At 43.6% G+C, this 23,143-nt stretch overlaps 1 protein-coding gene across 1 annotated transcript in view; it reads left to right on the forward strand.

The window, feature by feature from the left end:
• The window catches only part of Garnl3 (GTPase activating Rap/RanGAP domain like 3), a 145,392-nt gene that overhangs the window by 65,825 nt on the left and 56,424 nt on the right, over nt 1-23,143 (forward strand). The window contains exons 5-11 of the mRNA XM_026386385.2: nt 5,659-5,758; nt 7,421-7,539; nt 10,295-10,359; nt 13,377-13,440; nt 17,383-17,409; nt 22,295-22,370; nt 23,004-23,102. Coding sequence (XP_026242170.1) covers nt 5,659-5,758; nt 7,421-7,539; nt 10,295-10,359; nt 13,377-13,440; nt 17,383-17,409; nt 22,295-22,370; nt 23,004-23,102 — 550 coding nt within the window. The remainder of the gene's footprint in view (nt 1-5,658; nt 5,759-7,420; nt 7,540-10,294; nt 10,360-13,376; nt 13,441-17,382; nt 17,410-22,294; nt 22,371-23,003; nt 23,103-23,143) is intronic.

The following is a 23,143-nucleotide window of genomic DNA, read 5'->3' on the forward strand; positions in this document are numbered from 1 at the left end:
ACACAGTGTGAACAAGAAAGAACGGCTGCAGCCAGGGAAAGGAGAACATCACAGACAGAATGTCACAGGACTGGAAACCTGGAGAACACAGGAAGTGATTTCATTTTTATGATGTTCCAGAGCAGATAAAGCCCGTGGAGAGAGATGGCAGCTAGTGGTTGCCTTTGAGGATGTGGCTGGGTAATGACGGGAGCCTCCAGGACACTGAGAACACTTCCAGTTGTGATCAGACAGTGGTTACCAGGGTGCTCACATGTAAAAAGCTGGACACTTGCATGTCCCATTACTGCCACTATGTCATCCCAAGCAGGCGCTTGTTTTCAGAGATGTTCTCCTGGGTCCTGGGCAGGGGGTTGTGGTTCTGGCCCTGTTGCTTCCTGTGTGCATTCTTGTCTTCACATCCGGTCATGTGTGCTTTTCACCAGGGCCAGGAGGTGCTTGCTACTGAGACTCACAACTTTTTGGGTGTTGGATCCCCCATTTCAGTTAAATATTCAGTGAAGATGAAAGTTAAATAGGTAACTTTTAAATCATTTTTTTTTTAAAAAAAAAGGCCTATAATTAACAGCTTGTACCTGACTTATGAGATGAGCCACTGCCCAGTCCCATTGTCCTTCCCTCCAGATGCTGGCTGCATCTTGCCTCTCCTGGGTTAGTCCATTCCACAGTGGCCACCAGCAGCCTCTAGAGAAGGGCAGGCAGAGGCACGTGCTTCAAAGGTCCTAGGTGTGCATTTTCTGTTCCTTCAACCCTTCTCAGCAGTCTGCTGAAGTCTGTAGATCCCTTCTCAGAATAATATTTTTAAAGGCATATAAAATAAGAGGATGGGGCAGAGGCTGTTGCTCAGTGGTAGAGCACCTGCCTTGCTCGTGTGAAGCACTGGGTTTGATCCTCCGCACCACATAAAAATAAACAAATAAAGATATTATATCCATCTACAACTAAAAAAATATTTTTAAAAAGCCACAGAGGATTACAAAGGAAATGGTGATCAATAATCAAGTTATCAGAATTTTTTTTTCATATTGCTAGGGAATCAAATCTAGAGTCTCGTGTATGCTAAGCAGGTGTTGTGCCACCAAGCTATATCCCCAGCCCCAGGAGGATTTTCTAAACCTAATTCATGATATATGCGTTTTTTGCTTATATTAAATAACCAATCCAGAAGTAGATTCTGTAACTACTATAATTTTAAATGGTGGAAGAACATAAACAGTGTTTCTAGATAGCTGCAATCACTATGATGAGTTTTATCAAGTTTTTAAAAGTTATCTGGTGTGTGTGTGTGTGTGTGTGTGTGTGTGTGTGTGAGAGAGAGAGAGAGAGAGAGAGAGAAAGGGTTACCAGGACTGTTCACTCTACTGTAGTTTATTTTATATGCTCGTACTTGAATGAAACACTAAATTCTGGAAGTTAGGGAAAATACAGATGTATTTGTTTTGCCCCATCTGAGTCCTTTCCCCCATTTCCAGCCTCAATTCTTTCAGAACCCCTGCATAGAGCATTGGTTCTGAAAATTTCATGTCATCAACATCACCCGGTTGCTTGTTAAAATGCAGATCCTGGATTGCAGTGTAGTGCTTGTCTAGTTTGCATGAGATCATGGGTTTGATCTCCAGCACCACAAAAACAAAACAAAAAAAGGTACCCAGAGAGATCCGGAGGAGAAGTTCTACAGTGAACTCAGGAGTGCACATTCCAACAAATCTGAGAAGTGCTGAGCTGCCATCTGGTGCCGCTGCCTCAAAGAACCCTCTCTGAGTTGTGCAAATCTTGGAGGCTCCAGGAGTTTAGCTGTGCTGGGGACATGACAGAGTCTCCTCTTCAGGCTCTAGGAAGCTTTCTAGGTTCCAGGGCTCAAGGCAATGATACCAACTATTGAGGGGTCTGACTGGTTGAGGCCAGCTTCCTGGGCTACACCCTGCTCTGGTCCACTGATGCCCAAGGTTGGTTGACAGGCCCTAGGTGGAGGCGGCACTCTGCCTGGTGTCAGGTAGAGACCTCTGTGGAGCAGAAGCACTGCCAGGGCTCCTGGTTAGGAAGTAAAGGGCTGTTGCTAGTGAACCTATGAGGAGCAGATTCCAACAATACGCCCTCTTAAGTCTCACCACAAGGTCAAAGCCAAGAGGGACACCCTGATCAGGTGATCAGAATTAACCTCACCAACAAGGAGCACAGGGCATCTTGGGCGAGTGTCTCCATAAGCTGAGAAGGACCAGCCTCACTCATGGTGCTCCCACAGGTGTGCAGACCCCGAGTCTAAGTGCAGGGAAATGACAGGCAGACTCCAAACTCGGAGGGCTTTATTTAAAAAAAAACAGGAAAAAGGGTGCTGCAGTCTTCAAAAATGTCACTGTCATAAAAGAGAGTGTGTGGAAAAGTTGCAGATGAAGGGAAGCTAGAGGCATGACGACAAATTGATCCACATAAAGGACAAAGCTTCAAACAGCACTGTTGAGCCACTTGATGAAATGGGAATATAGAAAATAAAAGTGATGCACCAATGTTAAACGTACAGACACTGGCAAAGCCACGCTGTGGTTATGTAAGATGTCCCTTTGCTTGAGAAGTACACACTGAAGCGTTGAGGGGTAAAGGGCTATTCTTTTTTTTTTAAATAACTTTATTTATTTAATTTGTTTTCATGGTGCTGAGAATCGAAACCAGAACCCAATGCCTCACACATGCTAGGCAAGTGCTCTACCACTGAGCCAGAACCCCAGCTCCCAAGGGCTATTTTTTATGCATCTGAGTCTTGAATGGTTCAGGAAAAATTGTGTGTGTGTGTGTGTGTGTGTTTGTGTGTGTGTGTGTGTGTGTGTAGGTGAGAGAACAAATGGCGGGTGAGACGTTTTCACAGGTGAGCCTGGTAAAGGGGATGCTCTCTGCTTTCTCATTCTCACAGCTCTCTTCACTGTTCTTATTCTTGCCACTCTTAAAAAGTTTAAATTTTTTTTCCAAATAAAGATTTATACATATTTAGCTGCAGCTGTTTTTCAAAATTCAAGATAATCCAATAAAAGCATAATAATATTAAGAAACTTTAACCTACAGTTTTATTCCCTGATAAGTTAAAAAGGAAGGACACACACACACACAAAAAAAAAAAAGACACAGAAAATGATGTAATGGCTAAAATTAAAGAGAGAAAACACCTCTGAAATGGGAACTGGCTTCAGTTCCAGCTCTGCTACTGATTATCTCTGCATCCATAAGCAACATTCATTAACTTACTAAGTCTCGATTTCCTCATCAGAAAGAATGGGGTTAAAGTAGACTGTGTCTCATCAAATTGATGGTGGCAGTTCTGGAAATAATGCATAGCCTGATACTTGGCATTTACAGCTCTTAGCAAATGTTAGTATTTCCAGAGCTATGGTAAAGGCAGGAAGTTTCTCGATTCAGTTCGTAACCCCGAGAATGTGACAGCAACACACACACCAAAGAAGCTTCAATCCATCTCATTAACAACTATGATGCATAAATCATTTTTTAAAGCCAGCTTTCCATTAAAAGAATAATACCCCATGACCCAGTAGGGTGCATTCCAGAAGTCTAAGAATTCTTCAACACCAGAAGAACTGTTGCTATATATAACACATTACATCACTATGATTTTCCTCCATGTAACTGTTCTCTCAATAGTGGCAAAAAAGAAGAAAAAGCTCTTAGTAACATTTAATATTCATTCCAGAGAAAAACCTCTTTGAAAATTCAGAGTTGAAGAAAAGTTTCTCAAAATTATTGGAAAAAAAAAAAAAACTGATCGCAAACATCTAGCAAATCACCAGAGGCAAAATCAAGAAGTACTTTCTAGTAGCCTGCCTCCTACACAAGGCACAAAATAGATGTCCATGGAGCTTTGGTAGAGTAACTGCCAATCATTCAGAAAAATGTGTGTCTAACATAACCCCTTCCCAGTCCAGGCAAGACTCAGACATTCACTATAAAAGTATTTATTACCTTATGAAGGTTGGGAGTGATAGTGTTCAAAAAATTAGAATTAGGTTAATTGATAAACTATTAGGAAAAAATTGATCTTTACTTCATAGCAAACATCAAAAATGCTCAACAGATTAAAGAGTGAAATGTAAAAATGAAGCCACAGAACATTTAGAATTTAAAGGTAAATAGTTTCATTAATAATGGTATGGAGGGCTGGGGATGTGGCTCAAGCGGTAGCACGCTCGCCTGGCATGCGTGCGGCGCGGGTTTTATCCTCAGCACCACATACAAACAAAGATGTTGTATCCGCCGAAAACTAAAAAATAAATATTAAAAAAAATTTTCTCTCTCTCTCTCTCTCTCTCTCTCTTAAAAAAAATAATAATAATGATATGGAGGGGCTGGGGCTCAGTGGTGGAGTGTTTGCCTACCATGTGTAAGCCACTGGGTTCCATTCTTAACACCACATATAAACAAATAAAGGTTCATCAACAACTAAAAATATATTTTTAAAAATAATGGTATGGAGAAACCTTTTTATGTAATGATACTAAAGACAGGAGCCAGGAGGGGAACAATCTGAGAAATTTAAAACATCCCTCTGTGCCCCAAATTATCATAAGCAAAGTTAAAAATTAAACTAATTAGAAAAGAAATTATTTGCATTTTATTTCAAAGTTTTCACAAATAAATATGAAAAAATAATATACAACGATTAGAAAACGGACAAAGGACATAAGCGGGTAACCCACAAAAGAATTGTAAATAATTAATAAAAGTATAAAGGAAATGTTCAATTCCGTTGGTGAACAAAGAAACCCAAACAACGTTGAGATGACATTTTTGCCATTAAATCATGAAGAGGAAACATCAAGGGCATGGGAAGGGGCAACCTCCATCAGGGCTGGGGGAGCTCTGATCGTGGCACCATGTCACAGATCCCTGGCGATGTGCCTACTCCTTGGCAGAGCAGTTTGGCTTCCAAGAATTTATCCTCCAGGGATAACCTACCACATTGGCATGAGAGCCGGGATTAGGTGTTCAGCACAACTTTATTTACAGTGGTCAGATATTGTTAAATAGTCATATTGTGTCCACAGGGTGGACTGCCACCTGAGCCAAAAAGATTAACATTGTAGAAATATATTTATTGACGTGGATAAGAGCTAAGGCAAGCCAGAGGCTGTATGTTCAGTACAATTCATTTTGGTAAGAAGAATGCAAATGAGTATGCATAGAAAAAATACCCAAATATTAATAATGATTATCTTCAGATAAAGTTACTTGTTATGTTCATCCATATTTTCCACATCAGTTGGGTGATTTTTATAATATATCTTAAGAATTTTACATAGTTGTGGGCTTGAGGTCAGAGGCTGAGATGTGTTGGAGGTGAAATGTGCCTGTGTCAGGTAGCGAACAACTGGCACTCTGGGGGGCACCGAAATGTTGTGAAACCTCTGACAGAGCTACCTTATACTCCTGTCAGTTCCCACCTCACTCGGTTCTCTCTCGTGCACCCAAGGGCCTCTGGAACACCTCCATGATGCAGACTCAGACCAAGTGTCTTTTCTAATGAGAACATGAAGTTAAGAGCCCCTGGGTGTTGCTTTGAACAATGGTTTTTTTCTGGTTCTTTGGCTTCTGGTTCATTTCCAGCTTATTTGCTTTCTAAGTAATGCTCTTAATGGCACAAACTTTGTTCCATTACAGAATGCGACTGCTCTGCCAGGTACTTGGCGAAGAACAGACGTGCACTTAGAGAACCCGGAATACCACACCAGATGGTATTTCAAGTATTTTTTAGGACAAGGTAATTATGCCATTATAGTGGTTGGGAAGAAAAGATACTCAAAATGAAAATGAGTGCTAGTGTAATTTCTGGTGCTATATGTGAGTGAAACTAGGCAATTTAGGGACACTAAGGTCAGGGCATTTCACTTCACTGTCAGTAGTAAGCTTTGTAGATTAAAAGACGCTATTTGGAGTCGCAGCCCTAGGAATTTTTCTTTCCTCTTTTTTTTTTTTTTTTTTGATTGTGATTTGTTTTGTCATTTAGATTTTTTCCAAGTTGTTTTGTCCCTGGGGAGTTAAAGGGGATTATAGAACCTGAATGAGGGCTTTGAGAGACTAGAATTTTCAGGTGGAAAAACAAATTTAGTGAGCTTTGAACATGGGCAGTGAGGCAGAGAACTGGTTCCCCGAGCTTCTGGGCCAATGTGGAGCAAGAGGGGCATTAGACAATGGGTGCCGGTGCCTTTCAGCGTGAGTAACCTGCTATAGCCAGGCAGCCTGCAGAGCAGTGGGGACAGAGTGCAGAGGCAGCGTGGTCCCTGCCCTCAGGCACCCACACAACAGGTTTGCATCTATTAACAGAGGATCTTACAGGAGCTACTCTCCACTTCCTGCGAGTCTGCTTCCCTATTTTTAAAGTAGGTGTTAGTTCCTACCTAGAAGGTTTGAAAAGAAAAAGTAGCACTAAACCCAGTGCCTGGCACATCCCAAGAGCTCAGTCACTAAGAGCTTTCCAACATCATACTTCTAGAACAAAGGGCTCAAGTGAAAATACACAAAAAGATGGAAAACAGGAGTGTGTTAGTGACAGAAGACACTGGCAATGGAAGAATAAACTAGTTGCAGGATCCTAAATGAGTTTGAGAAGTTGCTTCTTAAACTAATGCATATTTGATCTTTGAGCTGTGAAATGAGAGCAATCAGACCTTAGTGATGTCTTTAGAAACCTGATGCACTAACCTCTAAGAAGTTTGTGTATTTGGACAGCAGAATTTCTTCAAGTTGGTGGGGGAATATAGAAGCTTTTATAGAGACAGAAATCAGCAGGAAGGTTGTCGCCTTCCCCAGTGCAAACCCAGCACAGTGATGATTTGACAGAAAATGGTGCCATGAGTTTGGTGCCATCAGCTTCCAGTAACAGAAAGCCTGCCCTAAACTGGCTTAAATGAGAAGGTATAGAATGAGAAATCCAGAAGGAGGATAGGCTCTAAAGTGGGTGATTCAAAGGCTCAGTGATGTCAAGGACCCGGGCTCTTTCCCCTTTTCTGCTTCTGCATCCTTAGTGTGGCAACTTGGCCCTCCGCAGGATCACAAGGTGGTTTCAGTAGTAATTCGATCATCACATCTAGACAGCTGTCCAAAAGAAGGTTTTTGAGTCAGAAGGCTTTCTAGAAGTCTCTTATCAGATTTCTCCTTTTTTCTCATTGGCCAGCATTGGGTCACATGTTCACTCCTGAGCTAGTCACTGGCAAGGGAAAGGGGAATTTGATTCAGGATTGAAACCTGAACCAGTCACAGGCATGATTATCAGGTAGTGAACAGGTTCTGTCCCATGTTGGGCTTGGGATTATCATCCCCTGAGCTCACGTGTAGGAAAGTCTGGACACCACCACAGGGTCCCCTCCTCTCTGCCTAGAAGAAGGAGTTGCGCTCTTGGATTCTAAACCTGTTTCTTCTCCAGTCCACCAGAATTACATCGGAAATGATGCAGAGAAGAGCCCTTTCTTCTTGTCAGTGACCCTTTCTGACCAGAACAATCAGCGTGTCCCTCAATACCGTGCAATTCTTTGGAGGAAAACAGTAAGTACCTGACTCGCACACAGATCATTCCCAGTCCAGGGTTTCGCAAGCCTCATGGTCCAGGTGGCTCAGGTAAGCCTTTTCCTATGAGGTTCTTTCAGTTTGGGTACTTCAGGATTACACCATTCTGAGTTTAACAGTAACCTTTCCCTTATTTATAAACCACTAATCAAACACAGTCACTTGCCTCCGTCTTGGCCTCTGGGAATACAGAACTATATTTTATGAAGTATATCAGTTCATTCACCTTAGCCACTTTTAATTCTGAAAGCAGTGAACCGGCCCACCTTCAGCTAAAGGAGAAAGATGTACTGGAAAAATTCCACAGCATTTACCTGGGTACAGCCCTGTGGTGCTCCTGCCCCGGGGGACATTCGGCCAACCACCACATCAGCTCCACTTCTAGAATCTTTTTTAGGTTTAGCCCTTTCGTCAGTCTAGCAGTTTAGAAAAACTGCTCTAGACTTAACTGGACAGGCAGCCGCTGCCTGTGGTAGTTTCCAAACACCCAGCTGGGGAGTGAGCTGAAAGGAAACCCTTCAATTTGCAGGTGCAACTCTTCGTTGAGCTCAGGAGAGTTTCTTATGTCATGTTCATGATGGCTGCTTTTTTTCCTGTCTCCTGAATTACCCTTCTAGTAATCCTTATATTTGACCTGTCTTTCATTCATTCTTTTCATTTTTTTTCTTGGTATTTTTCCCTTTCCTTCTTGAAGAATTTTTCAAAGACAACATATGGTATGTTGGAAACAGTATGCACCTGCACACACACACACACACACACACACACACACACACACATACACACACACACAGAGCAATAAATCAGTAACTTCAAAAGGCCCAGAAGAATGTCCAGGGGTCACCACACAGTTTTGTGGCTAGGAGCTTTTTATAGCGATTTAAGACAGGAGTAGTAATAGTAATCAAATCTAACATTTATCAAGCACATGCCAGGCACTATACTAAGTCCTCCAAGTAAAATTATCTCAATAGATGCTCTTGAAGTCAGGGAGGTTAAATGACATGGCTGAGGCCACATGCTGGTAGCAGACCAGGCAGAAACCAGCAGAGCCAAGCTGTCACCATTGCACATAATTAATTCTATGTGTAAATCTTTGATTCCTACTGTCTCGCCCACTAGACCGAGTTCATGGAAGTCAGGAAGATGTCTTCTCTGTCCTCATTATCCCACTACCTAGCTCTGTGCTTAGCACATAGGCAGGGCCCTAGTAATAAGTTGTTGAGTAAATTAATAAATGACATCCAGTCCAGCTTAATCCCTGAGCCACATATGCCACCTTTACCTTATATAAACTTTTATGGTACAATCAGAATTTTTTCTTTTTGAAGCAGATTTAGGGTGAAAATCTATTTGGTATGAAGTCTTGTGAAATTATTTCCTACAGAGAAATGTTGGCATGTCCCCCTTCCTGTGCCAACTGGGTTGGGTCCTGTCATTAGTACTCTGCAACAGTTGGAGGTGACCACGTTGGGGCACTGCATGCCAGTTTTTCTCAAGTGCCTGCACCTTAGTGAGAAGTAACAGTGTCTTCATCCAGAGCAGTGGGCAGGAGGTTTTCTGGCCAACTTTGTACTTACTTACTTACTTATTTACTTATATGTATTTTTTATTTTATGGCTGCTACTTACAACCTTCCGGTTTCATCTGGTTTCAGTGTTCTCTTTTGGATAACTCTTTCTCTTTTGGGAAAATAACGAAAAATTCTTCCCATAAGAAGAACCTCTGAAGATTCAGATGATTTCTGGTTCAAGAAGTCTTTGAAGCCAGATATGGTCACACATCCCAACTCAGGAGGCTGAGACAGGAGGATAGCAAATTGGAGGCCAGCCTCAGCAACTTAGTAGGACTCTGTCTCAAAAGTAAAAAGAGGAGGGGATGTAGCTCAGTGGCAGAGTATTTGCCTAGCATGTGCAAGGCCTTGGGTTCCATCCCCAGGCGCCCCCCCCCCCCAAAAATCTTTGAGTTGGAGACCTTGTATGTGGATCTTGTTGTCAAGTGGAGACTGTTTTCTTTTTATGATCTTGGAGGCTTATCCAATTCTCAGCTCAGAGACCAAATAAACCCTCTTCTCCTCTGGTTCAGATGGTATTTTAGGTAGCTTTCTGTTACTATAACAAAATACCTGAGGCAATCAACTTTAAAATAGGTTTTGGCTCACAATTTTGGAGGTTTCAGTTCATGGTCAGTTGGCCCCATTGCTTCTGGGCCTATGGTAAGGCAGCACATCATGGCAGGAGTAGGTAGATGGAGGAAGCTGCTCACCTCATGGCAGCTGGGAACCTCTGGAGAAAGAGAGACCAACATCCCACAGTCCACTTCAGAAGCTCAGCCCAATGTCCTAACTTCCTTCTCTGGTCCCACCTCTAAAAGTTTCCACCCCCTGCCAATAGCACAACAGGCCGGTGACCGAGCCTTTAAACACACAGTCTTTAGGGAACACTTAGCCCAACCATGGCAGATGGCTCAGCTCCCCTCCACAATGCCAAGATGCTGAGGATCCCTGTGTGGAAAGTCGTGCTCAAATCCATGAGTGTGCAGGGGCAGTGGGACAGTGGAAGATGCCAGCGGCCAGAGCAAGGTTCGTTCCAGCATAGAACACGTTCATTTCTGAACATGGCCCTGAAGGAGCCCAAGAAAGGCCAGACACGGCTTCTTTCCAGTGCCCAGGCAGGGCTCTCTCAGAGATGGGAGTCACCGCAGTCCTCACTGATTCAGCGTTTTCACTTCCCAGGGTACGCAGAAAATATGCCTTCCCTACAGCCCCACGAAAACTCTGTCTGTGAAGTCCATCTTAAGGTGAGTACGGATGAGCTGAAACCCACACCACAGGTTTTCCCTGGAATGCACTGTGTAGCGCCCCCCGTCCCCCACGAGGCCTTCACAGCAGCCCCACAGGGCAGGTGCCCTCGCCCCCATCCTACAGAGGAGGAAACGGAGGCTCCTGAGAGAAGGCCCAGCTTGAAACTCACATGGGGTGGAGCTGGGCACAGCCCAGGCCCGGCAGCTCCGGCGCCACTCAGGCCTCTCCAGCGCATTTGTGGCCTGATGCTTTTCTGTGCATTCACTCGGACACTTTAGTCTTAGAAAGAAAATCAAGAAATATTTTTCCTTTCGTTTTTCTACTTTGAAATAGAAACCCAGATGTCAGCAAAAACTGCTCTGAGGAGAATGTGCTTATTCTTCACCAAACAGAAAGTGAAATGATTGGAACATCTGGCCGCTCCCTGCCCAGCTGCCTCTCCATGCCCCCACCTTCCCACCCCCTCCATATCTTTCCCATGCTTGGGTGGCAGCCCCCCAGGGGAATGCCACCATGCTGATGGAGCTGTCCCTTTTTCCCTAGCTAGGATGTTACATCCTAGTGACCTGCTCCTTTGTCGGCACTGTGCTAAAAGCTTTCAGGTGTTCTCTTGGTAAACCTGTGACTAGCTCCAGGAAGTACATCTGTGGTTGTCTTCATCTGCTTATCAGGGACTGGAGCTTCAGAGAGGTGAGGGGATTGGCAAAGATCTCACAGCTGGTAAACTGCCAGGCTGGGATTTAAACCTAGTCCATGTGACCCCAGGACTTGGGCGAAGGATGACGCAGATCCCAGGGCCTGTTGATTTCCTCTGTTCACCCGCAGCTAGGTGGTGGTGGGAGATGGTTTTCAGGATCCTCAGGTAGCACATCATAGCTCCAAGTCTGACTGACTAGGATGTCTCTTGGAGTGAGAGACTTGACTCCATCAGTTAAGGGTTAAGATTTACAGTAAAATTTCCATGTCCCATCTTCAAACTTGATTTGATCTTCAGATTGCAGGCCTTCTCTTGTCTGCTCTAAGCATTCTGATTTTCTTCTGGAGCAGACTGAAGCCTGAGTTAAAGAAGCATCAACAGAGAGGTTACATTTTTTGTTGAGCATGGAACTATCTTGTTGCTTCTATGGATCTATAAATTTTAACTTGCTACCAAGAGTAATACTTTGAATTATATTGACTTAAGATTTCTTTTTTTAACACAATTTTTTAAAATATCTTTATTTCACTTATATACTTTAATGTGGTGCTGAGGATCGAACCCAGGGCCTCGCGCGTGCAAGGCGAGCGCTCTACTGCTGAGCCTCAACCCCAGCCCTGGCTTAAGATTTCTATGAATCTTTTTTTGTTGTTGATGTTCTCTAGAAGTTACTCTGGCTCCTTCTTCCTTGTTTAAAGACAGGGCAGTTAATTCAGCTAGAATTGATTTAGTTAGAATTTCACTTAGTTATGTGAGCAGCACCCTCCCTACTCACTCACAGACAGAACAAGTTGCAGCAAGATTTTAAAGACAGGGAAGACTAAAACTTCCACAGTCACCATCAACAGAAGTAGACTTATCTTCTTTTGTTACAAACATGAACTCGAGAACTTAAAAGGAAATTAAAATGTTAAAAGTCAAGATTGCAATTAATCACTGAGTCTGTATTAAAGCAGGAAACGGAAACTTTATTCACCAGCTGGGGGTCCAAGGGGCAGGCTGCAAGTCTACACCCTTCGACCCCCTCCTGGGGTTTGAAAACACCTTTTATAGTCCAAAACCATATTAATCATAAGTGGTTATTGCTGTGATTCAAAACCATAAGCAAACACCATGAGATCTAAAATCATAAGCAGGAGGGGGAATGGGTCAAAACGTCCCTAGTTGAGTACAAGTTAAAGAACAGTTACTAATGTCTGGACAAATCCATCTCTGACAGGGTACATTGTCCAAAAAAAATGGGAACCAAAGAGAGAACAATTTTACATTGTATGAGAATTGCTACTTTGCTTTGCCAAACATGCTATGCTAAGCAACTGTTGATGGGTACAGAGGCAGGGCTTCCCCATGGGAGAAGCAGCTTTTACATGACATGAAGTTTCAGGGTAAGATGGAGTCTGTTTGGTCATTGCCCATGTAGCCTGGCCCAGAACAAAAATATAAATACTATAGAGTCAGATTAAGCCTGGGTTCAAGTCCTCGCTCTGCTCCTTAATGGCTTTGTTATCCTTTTGTCTTCTGAGCCTCGATTTCTTTACCTTTAAAATGGGGACAAGGAGGCATGGCTCAGTGGGAGAGCACTTGCCTGCCATGCACAAGGCTATCCTAGCAACAAACACAGCTAAAGCGGACAAAACAGTACCCACCTCCTGGGGACTAAATGGGGTGTGGGCGCCGGTGTGGAAAGTCCTTTTCACATATTAGTTCTTACTTTTACCTGTGACTCGTGAATATGGGCATCCTAGGTGGAAGGGGCCTTAGAGGTCACCTAGTTCACCCTCCCTGTTTGACCTCTAGTGGAACTTAGCTTTGAGAAAATTCATGTTTCTTGTCCTAAGTAAGACATTAAAAAGTACTCTTAAGGATATTTTGCTTTGTGTGGTAGAGCAGTCACCAAAGGAAGAAAAAAAGTCAGTTGATCTTATTTACATTTCATCATTTTTCTAGTACATGAAAAGAAGAATCTAGTAAACTAAAATAAGAATTTTTATTCTTAAAAATAAGAATTTATAAGAATTTTTTAAAAGGTTGCCTAAAATAGATGTTCCTGATTCCTCCCCACTCTTACTATATGAGTATCACTCAGGGACAGTATGTAGGGAAAGTAGAATGTGGTGTTTGGTGACTTTCACATATTTGTTCATTGATCATTCATTTGTTAATTGGTGTCTCCTGTGTGCCAGGCCCTTCAGAGAAGCCAGCCATGCTGTTCTAGAATCTAGAAGATGTTATCTAACTTCTCTGGAGAGCTGAGATTCATTCCACATTGCTTAAGTCTTCACCTCACTGTGGCTCACTCTGTCTATTCTATTTCAGTGCCATGAATCTGGACAAATTTGAGAAAGGCCCTAGAGAAATTTTTCTTCCTGAGATACAAAAGGTAATGAAAAATTTTGTTCTTCATAATTGCATAGAACCAATCACCATGTTAGGATAGGCCTGACAGGGCTGTGATGCTTAGGCTGGGGTTCAGGGTGAATCACCTGTGTACTTTTAAAACACGTGAACCTCATGTCTGAGATTCTGCTGGTTTGGGGAAGAGCCTGAGAATCTGTTTCTCAGATGTTCCTTGAGTGGTGCTGACACCTAGCCACGACTGAGTACCGCTGAGCTGTGGTCCTCAACCCATGAACCAGTAAAGTGTGTGTTCAGAAAGGTCTTAAAAGTCAACCTCTTCCTGAATGATACAGAATCATGTGAAATGTGAAAGAGATTTTTAAAAATTAATAAAACAAGGCTGGGACTGTGGCTTAGTGGTAGAGCACTTGCCTAGCATGTGTGAGGCACTGGGTTGCATCCTCAGTACCACATAAAAATAAATGAATAAGTAAAGATATTGTGTCCATCTATAACTATTTTTTTAATTAAAAAAACATAAAATGACCATGTGCGCTTACTCATTCAGAACTGTGCTGAGTATCAGAGGATTCAGAGTCCCCAGAAAGCTATCCTGTTCTCTTAGGGACCTTTAAAGGGGGAATAAAAGTTCAGTCATAATCTAGATAAGATTCATGTGAAAATACAGCCACACTTCTCTCTCGCAGCTGTAAATCATCTTAGCTTTGAAAACTTCCCCACTCACCACTGATCCCTGCCAGAGCCTCTGGTGTTGCTGTCCACCTATCAACCAGTAGCTACTTTTTTAGAAGTTCTGAAAAAAAGTTCTCTTCACAATTTTAGGAATAAGAATATTTTAAAATCTTGAATTGTGTTAGTGGGACCTTAGCAAAGCAGGAACACATGGCAGGAGTGCCTGCTTCTGAAGAAATGTCATCTGAAATAAGGTGCACTGCCATCACCAGCAGCACACCAATCATATGGCAAAGTGGAGATTAAAGGGACTGTAAGCGCAGGGGCTGGGTGACAAGGGAAGAAGCTGAGAGGCAGTTTTGAGTTCTGTTCAGGGGGCGACAGGGAGCCAGTGGGGTCTGAGGGTGATGAGGGCTGTGCTTTGTGTGTTTGGGGAAATAAGCCAGAGCGAGAGGCCTGGTGGGAGCAGAGCACCCTGGCGTGCATTCCTGAGCTAAGGCATGGTTAGCCTTGAGGATAAGGTCATTGGCTCTCAGCCTTGCTTACCTCAAATATTCATAAGATATGAATTTTCATATCTTTTATTTTGATTTAATGTTTAAAATAGTATTTGTACCCTGCCCCAGCCCTAGGAGAAAACTCAGACAAAAATAGGTGCATTGGGTTAAACTAAGCAATTTTAAGCCATGACATGCTTTAAAGTGACTATAGCACATTTGAATTGCAAATATGTCATTACCCTTGTGCCTTTGTCACTTCATTATACAGAGTCTTAACCCTTCCTTCTTCAAGCCCAGGTGTGATCCCACCACCATCCCTGCCCCCAGATGGCCCCAAAACCCCCAGAGCCAGCTGTGGTGCTTTGGCTCTCAGACTGCCCTGCTCGGCCCTCCCCATCTGCTTTCTCTCTTCTTCAGAGTAAAAGGGGACAAGAAGAAAGGTCTAGAGCCATCTGCCCACCTCTGTCATCCCTTGCCCCATACTTCCGTGCTGTCACCACAGCGTGTGACTTTCCTGTAGAAGAAGTCCTTCAGGAGCCTCTGCTGTCCCGCTTTCCAGTGCTGGGCGTGCTTGGCAGGGCTGAGGCTCAGCTCTGCACCAGGCTGTTCCAGCTGCAGCCTCTCAGCAGATTCCCACAGGAGCCCATGAGCAACAGGCTTTGGGATACAGGGAAAGAGTTCTGAACAGTCACAGGCCGCAGAGGGTGAATGGGAACCCAACCAACTGCACAGGGGGCATCTCCCACGAAGAGAGAGGGCAGCGGTGCTACTTACAATGGCTGCTAGACTGTTGTGACATTTTTCTCCACCAAAATCTTTCCAGGACAGTGTGTTATTAAGCCAGCTCCCAGTGGATGGTGAAACCTGGGTGCCTCTGCTTCTTCTGCTTCTGTCCGACAGCTTTCTTTCCAGCTGGTTGTAGTGTGACTCTCCTAGATGAGCAGGAGTTTTATAAAATCTGTAAGGCTAAATTGAGCTTTTAAAGCATTCTTAGGGTTTTTTTAACATTTTTTTTAAGGTGTAGATGGACACAACACAATGCCTTTATTTTTATGTGGTGTTGAAGATCGAACCCAGGTCCCGCCTATGCTAGGCAAGCGATCTACCACTGAGCCACAATCCCAGTCCACATTTCTAGGTTTTAAAAAAGTGTATATAAAATCACTCTCTACCAAGTCAGTCAGTCATATATGTATAAAAAAATCAGTATCAGCCCCAGACTAATGATTAGAATCATACATCCATCAAAAATACCACAGTCGGACTCTGTTAAGAAACACTCCCAATAGACCAGATTATACTTTCAGGCTAAAATTACCAACTGGGCAACAGCAAAAGGAGGACCTAACTGATGCTCACAATTTTACGAACAAGAATATTTTAAAATCTTGAATCGTGTTAAGTAAACTTTAGCAAAGCAGGAACACATGGCAGGAGTGCCTGCTTCTGAAGAAATGTCATCTGAAATAAGGAAACTTTAAGATAAATGTAACCTGGCAGCCTGTGACACCTCCCCACCCCCATCCCCGTAGTAGCTGAGTGTGGAGACCCTCTCCCCAGAGCTGAGCAGGATTCCTGCTTAAAGCTGATCTCTGCAGCCTGGCTGCCAAGGACAGCCCCCAGGCCAGAAACTGGTGGCAAAACGCCCAGTCCTGACACTTGCTGGGATCTTGGCAATTGGGAAGCCCGGGTCATGAGCGCCTCCTTGTCTTACTCCCCACATCAGTTAAGAGAAGGCCCCAGATCCAGCTCTTACTGGCAGGCCTCGTGACCTTAACTCAGACCCTTCCCTGGGATTCTGGAACAGCTGAACTGCTCACAGGGTACTTGAGAAGATCTAAAGAAACTGTGGGAAGAGAACTTTGCAATGAAATGCATGATGACATGCAAATATAAAGATGTCCCAATGAGAAAAAATACATAATAACTTTATTTTTTCCCAAAACTTAGAAGTAACCAAAATCACAGAATTCTGAATGAAAAAGGCCTCCTGTTAAATAAAATGGGGATTTGTGTGCCTTGCAGAGTTCTTTCAGAGTTGCCAGGTCTCCAGTGAACACAGCTCCTCTCCTCTTGGGCAAGAAGGAGGGTGAGGGTCCCTTTAGCCTCCTCCACTGCTACCCTGGCTCTCTCCCTCCTGTCCTCCTACAGCAGCAATGGCTCACCAATGGCCCCCACCTCCACTCACCCACTGATCCCTGCCAGAGCCTCTGGTGTTGCTGTCCACTTACCAACCAGTATCTACTTTTTTAAAAGTTCTGAAAAAAGTTCTTCCATGTAATTAGTCTACAAATTTATATATGGAGTGACTGAAAATAATAAGGAAAGAAATCAGAGGCTGATTATATCTATGCTGCATACCAGGCTTTCCACACATAGCAACCTGTGCAGAGTTAAGACGGTGTTATCCTTGGGCAGTGGGTGAGGAAACAGAGACCCTAATGGGCTAAATATCTTGTGCCCAAACACACTAAAGTACATGACGGAGCAAGGATCCAAAGCCAGGATTCTTCAGGGTCGCTGTTCCACGCCTCTCATAGGAGAGGGTCTTAGGAGACTACCTGACCTAGGGTCAGGCAAGTTACAGGGGACAAACCCAAGATTCTTGGTTCCTGCCTTTGGTCACAGTTTTGTTTTATTTTGTTTCCCAAAAAAAGATCCATAAACAACTTGTTATTTTCAAAATGTTTTAATGCAAAACTGTGAGTTAACTGAAATTCGGCTTCCACAGAAAGCCAAAATCAAATGAGACCCTACACATGCACATAACTTTTGAAACCTTTACTTGACAGGACTTGCTGGTTCTTGAAGAACAAGAGGTGAGTGTTTTTATGGAGCCTTTGTTTGGCCATTTCTGCTTCCTGTGAATCAGTGTGACACCCCTCCGGGTGATTCTGCATGGGTCTACAGTGTGGGTCCTTCCCACAGGAAGACTGGACTGAGGGGTTTGGTCAAGGCATACTTCAGAATTTTCTATGCTGCTAGCTATAAAGATATAAAAGCAATCAAACTACTTAGTCTGCTTGTGATCAAGGTAAGTAATGAGGCTTTAATTTCTATTACATTAAAAGAGGATGTTTGTACATTAGTTATTAAGCAGATTCTAAATATACAAGATCTTGACTTATTTGCATGTTTTTGTGTCCTATTGCCCCATTGTTTAAAAATACGTTGGAGGCTGGGGTTGTGGCTCAGTGGTAGAGCACTTGCCTACCACTGATTTGATTTGATTCTCAGCACCGCATATAAATAAATGAATAAAATAAATGTCCATAAACAACTAAAAAATATTAAAAGAATACATTGGGTTTTCTAAGCACATATCTAATAGAAGGAGATGTCCAAAATATTATCAACAGGCAGCTGAGTAAATAAATGATGGTTTAGGCATATTGTGCTCCTCCATGAATGGTAATTCATCTGTCCAGTTGCTCAGACAAACTTTGATGAAATAACTATCTTTCTCTTTACACCCCATATCTAATCCATCTGCACATCCCGTTGATACTTCTTCATAAATATCCCCAAAACAAACACCTCTCAGTTGCCTCCACCACAACCACGCTAGTGCACTGCCACCATCCCAATCTTCTCTGGCCTGAACTATGAAGGCTGGATCTCTGTTTCTCAATGTCATTTCCTTTCTAAGGGAATACTTGCCTGAAGCAGCAAGAGTGCCCTGTTATGGTGATTTGGAGAGATTTGAGCAATGGTTGGTGTCTTGTCTGAGCTTCTTGGAGAGCTGTGTGACCCAGGCATTCTGATTTAATCCTATAACTTCTCAGCTAAGATCAGTTGGTATCTTTTAATCCCAATTCTAGCCTATTCTAGTGGTAAGCTGTAAAGATAGGCAGGAAAAAAGTTAGTAAATAGCACCTATGATGTTCCTGAAAGGTTAGCTATTTGATAAAGGGATGTCAGTGTCCCAAAACCCATGTTTTATTTGGCACCCCCAGGAGAAAACATGGCATCTTGTCCTGTAATACACACTGGGATAGCAAGAGAACTGTAGGGACAAGTGGAATCCTAGAAATATAGAGCATGTCCAGACAGGAGAAACAAGGTGTGGAGTTTTGAATAAGGCCATCCTTTCTCAATTCCAAAAGATTCTTCTGGGATCATTGGGACTTTCATTTCTCCTTATACTCCACTTCTTGCAGAAGAAATATAATTCCTAACATACTATTAATTCCAAAGCATGGGAAGTTCTGTTTCATGAAGTCTAAAGCTTAAACTTTTTAAAAAGTTCCATACAAGTAGAAATGAAAAATGTGACCTTGTCTCTGTGTCTGAGCAGGACTTATGTGCTAAGCAAACGAGTGCTCCCAGATTCCCTCTAGCAGTCACCTCTCTCTGGAGCCCAGGTCTGCTCTTGGGACCTTGAAAGCTGCCTCCATCCTTCAAGATCTAGTGCTCCAAATGGCAGCCAGCCTCTTGATGCACTAAGGGTGTTCTGTTGAGTGGCTCATTCTGATAGGATCTGATAGGAGCTGGAGTGTAGCTCTGGGAAAGGGTGTGTTTGGCATGTTTGAGGACCTGGGTTCAGTCCCCAGCACCAGAAAACAACAACTGGAAAAGATCCACTGGTCAGTTCAGCCCAGATCAAACACACTCCTCAAATATGAGAAGTCACTATATTGAGGGATGCCCTGATTTCTGGAAATAGATGAGTTCCATGTTAGTCATGGACATCATTTGAGAAATTCTAAAAACCAAAGTATCTAAAAGAACCTATAAGAAAGTTTAAGAATTTAACAGGGCCTTGCATCTGAAGGTGATTTGAAGCAGGAGGTTCCATATAATTTATCTTTTAAACTGGTACCCTCTTTGGGCTGGGGATATAGCTCAGTTGGTGGAGTGCTTGCATTGCATACACAAGGCGCTGGGTTCAATCCCCAGCACCACACAAAAAAAAATAAAATAAAATAAAAAACAAACAAATAAAATGGTACCCTCTTGAGAGTAATACCAGGACAACAGGCAAATCAGATTCAAGCCAGGGCTGTCTTGGAAAACTTGGTTGCATAATCTCTCTGCCTATAAGTGATCTTGAAGATCCTGTGCCTTCAGATGCACAAACATCCCCATCCTGCACCCTCTGTGCCCTACAGACTTTGTACTTATGCAATCTGACCCTGACACCATGTGATGAAGACTTAAAAAGGCCCTGCAACACCAGTCTTTCTGGGGTCTCCACCCAAGCAAGAGGGGTCCTCAGCAAAGAGAATTGGTAGCATGGCCAGCCTCAGAACAGCCCCATAAAGCTTTGAAAACCACAGCTCAGCTTGTAGCTCTCAGCTTTGCTCAACTCATAATCGTCTTGAGAAGACAGTGGCATGACATTGGCAAGAGCTGTGGTAAGAAGTCAGGAGGCCCAAGTTCCAGATCTGCCCCCTGCTGTTCACTTAGTACCTAGTCTCTGCTTCCCCGGACTTCCCTGTCCTGTCTGTAAGTGAAGGGGTAGCCTCCAGGGACTACAGGTCCCTTCTGATCCTAACAAGCTGTTAGTTCATGGCCCATAGCTCTGATCATTGACCTGATCCTTTTCCCCTGGTTTTTTTGGCTGCCAGTTTGGCTGGACCCAATCCTGGGCTTTTGGCAGCCTGTTGTTGTTCCTGAAGTCCAGTGACTCTCACAGCAGGCTCCCTGGACAGCAGCACTAGCACCTCCTGAAAACCTGGTAAATGCAGACTTTGGGGCCCTATCTCAACCTGCTGACTTAGAACTCAGGGGTGGGACCAGCAATCTTTATTCTAGCAAGCCCTCCAGGGCATCCTATGCCTGCTCAACTTAGAGAGCCGCTGCTTCAGTCCCTGCATAGTTATTTCCACAGGGGCCATCTGTTAGCATCCAAATTGCTACAGATGCTTTTTGAGGGACTCCCAAGAATGGAAGAGTTACAGCATCTTACGAGGGATGGCTGTCATCACTTCTAAAATAGATGAAGGAAAAGCGGCAAACTGTAGAAACCCAAAGTGAGCAGAGCTCCCTGACAGAATTCTAAGAAACTGACCAAAACTGGCTTGTGAGGAAGAGATGATCACCCGGAGGCAGCTGGTGAAAAATGAGTGATTTCTGACCAGGTTTGTCTCTTCTCATTTATTACACACACATTCACATGAATTCACCTCCAAGTCCTGGCACCTGTGGTCAGCCCTGCAGATACAGTGGAAAGTAAAATGTATGTGATCCCTCCTGCAGGGACTTGGGCTCTGGTGGTAGAAAGAAACGAGTGTTCAGGTTCCTTAGAAGAGCTACAGAGTGAAGGGTGCCCTGGTGGGGATGAGTTGGGTGTGCGGCTCTGTCCCAAGAGTGAAGGGGTGGCCTCCAGGGAGATTTGTCCCAGGAGATTTCTCTGAAAATTGCTGCTTGAGCCAAGACCTGCATAATTGGGAACAAGCTGCCATGGGGAATGCCAGGGGCTGGGGAAGAGCTCAGGTAGAGGGGTTGGCCAGAGCATCCTCCTTCCTGCCTCTGTGTAGAAAACCACTGTCACTGGTGGGTGTGAATCTGACTTGTGGGCATGTTAGGACAGAAAAATGTTGAGAAGCATAACCTCAGACTCCAAGATTTTCAGATTCTTAATGCTCCCAGATTCCATTGTCCTAAATCCCGCTCCTGCCTTGACCTTCCACCTCTGACCCATTGGGCAGGGCTCTGCAACTTTGTTCCTTGTCTGTCCCTTGATTGGCCACCAAGAACTCCCCACTTAGTGGTGGGTCACACAACTGTGCAGGGAACTGATTCTCTTCAACAGTGGGATTTTTTTTAATTATGAAACACTTCAGGAATGCAAGAGTGAAGAGAATCATGTTATGAATATCAGTAAACTCATTGCCCAGCCTTAGGGAAAAAACAAAACAAAACAGAGTTGAAACCCTGTTTCTCACTCTCTGACCCCTTTCCCCTGTCTTCCTCACTTCCAATAGAAGCTGCTCTTTCGTTTGGTATTTGTCATGTCCACAGGATCCAATTTTATTAACTCGCTGTTTGAGGTCGAGGACGGCAGACTGCACATTGGACTAGCGGCTGCTTGCTTGGCTTTTTTTTTTTCCTTGCACATCTGTTTTGTGACTTGTTCAGATTAAATATCTTTAGGAATTGGGGAAAATGAGCTTTTAGTATAAATTGCCCACCATTCTGTTTCTAAAAGAGTCCACAAGACATTAGCCTAAGATTGTTATGTTCGGCTTTGAATGACAATGAGCTCTCCTTTGCTGACTAGGATCTGGACTGTTGCGGGTGGGTGGATTAGAAGATGGTGGCAGCCCCATGAGTTGCTGTGGCCATTTATCTGGAGCTCTGTGTTGCCCCCAAATGGACCTGGCATCCTGCAGGTGCCACTAGTAATGAGATTGCCAATGAGTTAGCACACATAGAAGCATATGGTCTCATCTTTAAATTTTTTTTTTTTAGAGAATTTTTTTTAATGTTTATTTTAGTTTTCGGCAGACACAACATCTTTGTATGTGGTGCTGAGGATCGAACCCGGGCCGCACGCATACCAGGCGAGCGAGCTACCGCTTGAGCCACATCCCCAGCCCATCAAAAAACCTATGAAAATAATGTAATTATTGTCATTCACATTGTCAAAATTCGAATGGGAGGAAGGGATCTCCAAGTGTCCAGCCTGGTGACATCTTAGGACTGAGCACACTCTGATGGTAAAATTAACTTCCACATCTTTTGTTTTCTTATTGTCAGGGCTCTGTGAATTTCAAGTTTGGGGTTCTTTTTGCCAAAGACGGGCAGCTCACTGATGACGAGATGTTCAGCAATGGTATGTGAACACCACCCCCCTCTGCATACAGGAAACCCATCCTGCCTTGGTGCATTTTTGACAGTTGAAACTGAACTCATTGGAGTCTTTAATCCAAGAAGACAGGGTTTTTTTTAATGTCAGGGTAAATTTTGTAGGGCAGTTGTTGCCCAGTTTCATTCATTTGGCAAATATTTACAGGTCACCTGATTTCTACCAATCCCTGCTCTGGGCACTGGAGATACAGTCTAAGTGGGAAAGCACATGGATTTGGAGAATTTGATTCTGCAGCGGAAAACTTTCCTGTGACTTTTATGTGGGGAGAGTTATACGATGGTGTCTTCTTCCTGAGATTAATCATTTTTCGTGTGAAATACCTGTTAGTTATTGGTGGAAGCACTACTAATGTCATTAGTAGTGCAATTCTATGGTGATCTGGCAGTGGTAAGGTTGTTCATCTGGTTCTTTCCTGGTAATTTCCTTTCCTCTGATTCCTGGGATTATGAAACTTCCTCACAGACCAGGAAGAGGAAATGTGGCTTCATGCTGTGCACCTCAGCAGTGCCTCAGAACCTTCAAGTGATGTCAGTGGTAGTTAGAAAACAAGGGCTTGGTTGCACCCCTGTTCTGTTCATACTTTGCCTCTTCCTGCAGAAATTGGAAGTGAAGCTTTTCAAAAATTTTTAAATCTCCTGGGTGACACAATCACTCTCAAGGGCTGGACAGGCTACCGTGGCGGTCTGGACACCAAAAGTAAGCTTGCCTCTTGATTTATCTTGTTGTAGCTGGTAGAA

The sequence above is a fragment of the Urocitellus parryii genome, chromosome 4, assembly GCF_045843805.1.
Source record: "Urocitellus parryii isolate mUroPar1 chromosome 4, mUroPar1.hap1, whole genome shotgun sequence".
Lineage (NCBI taxonomy): Eukaryota > Metazoa > Chordata > Mammalia > Rodentia > Sciuridae > Urocitellus > Urocitellus parryii.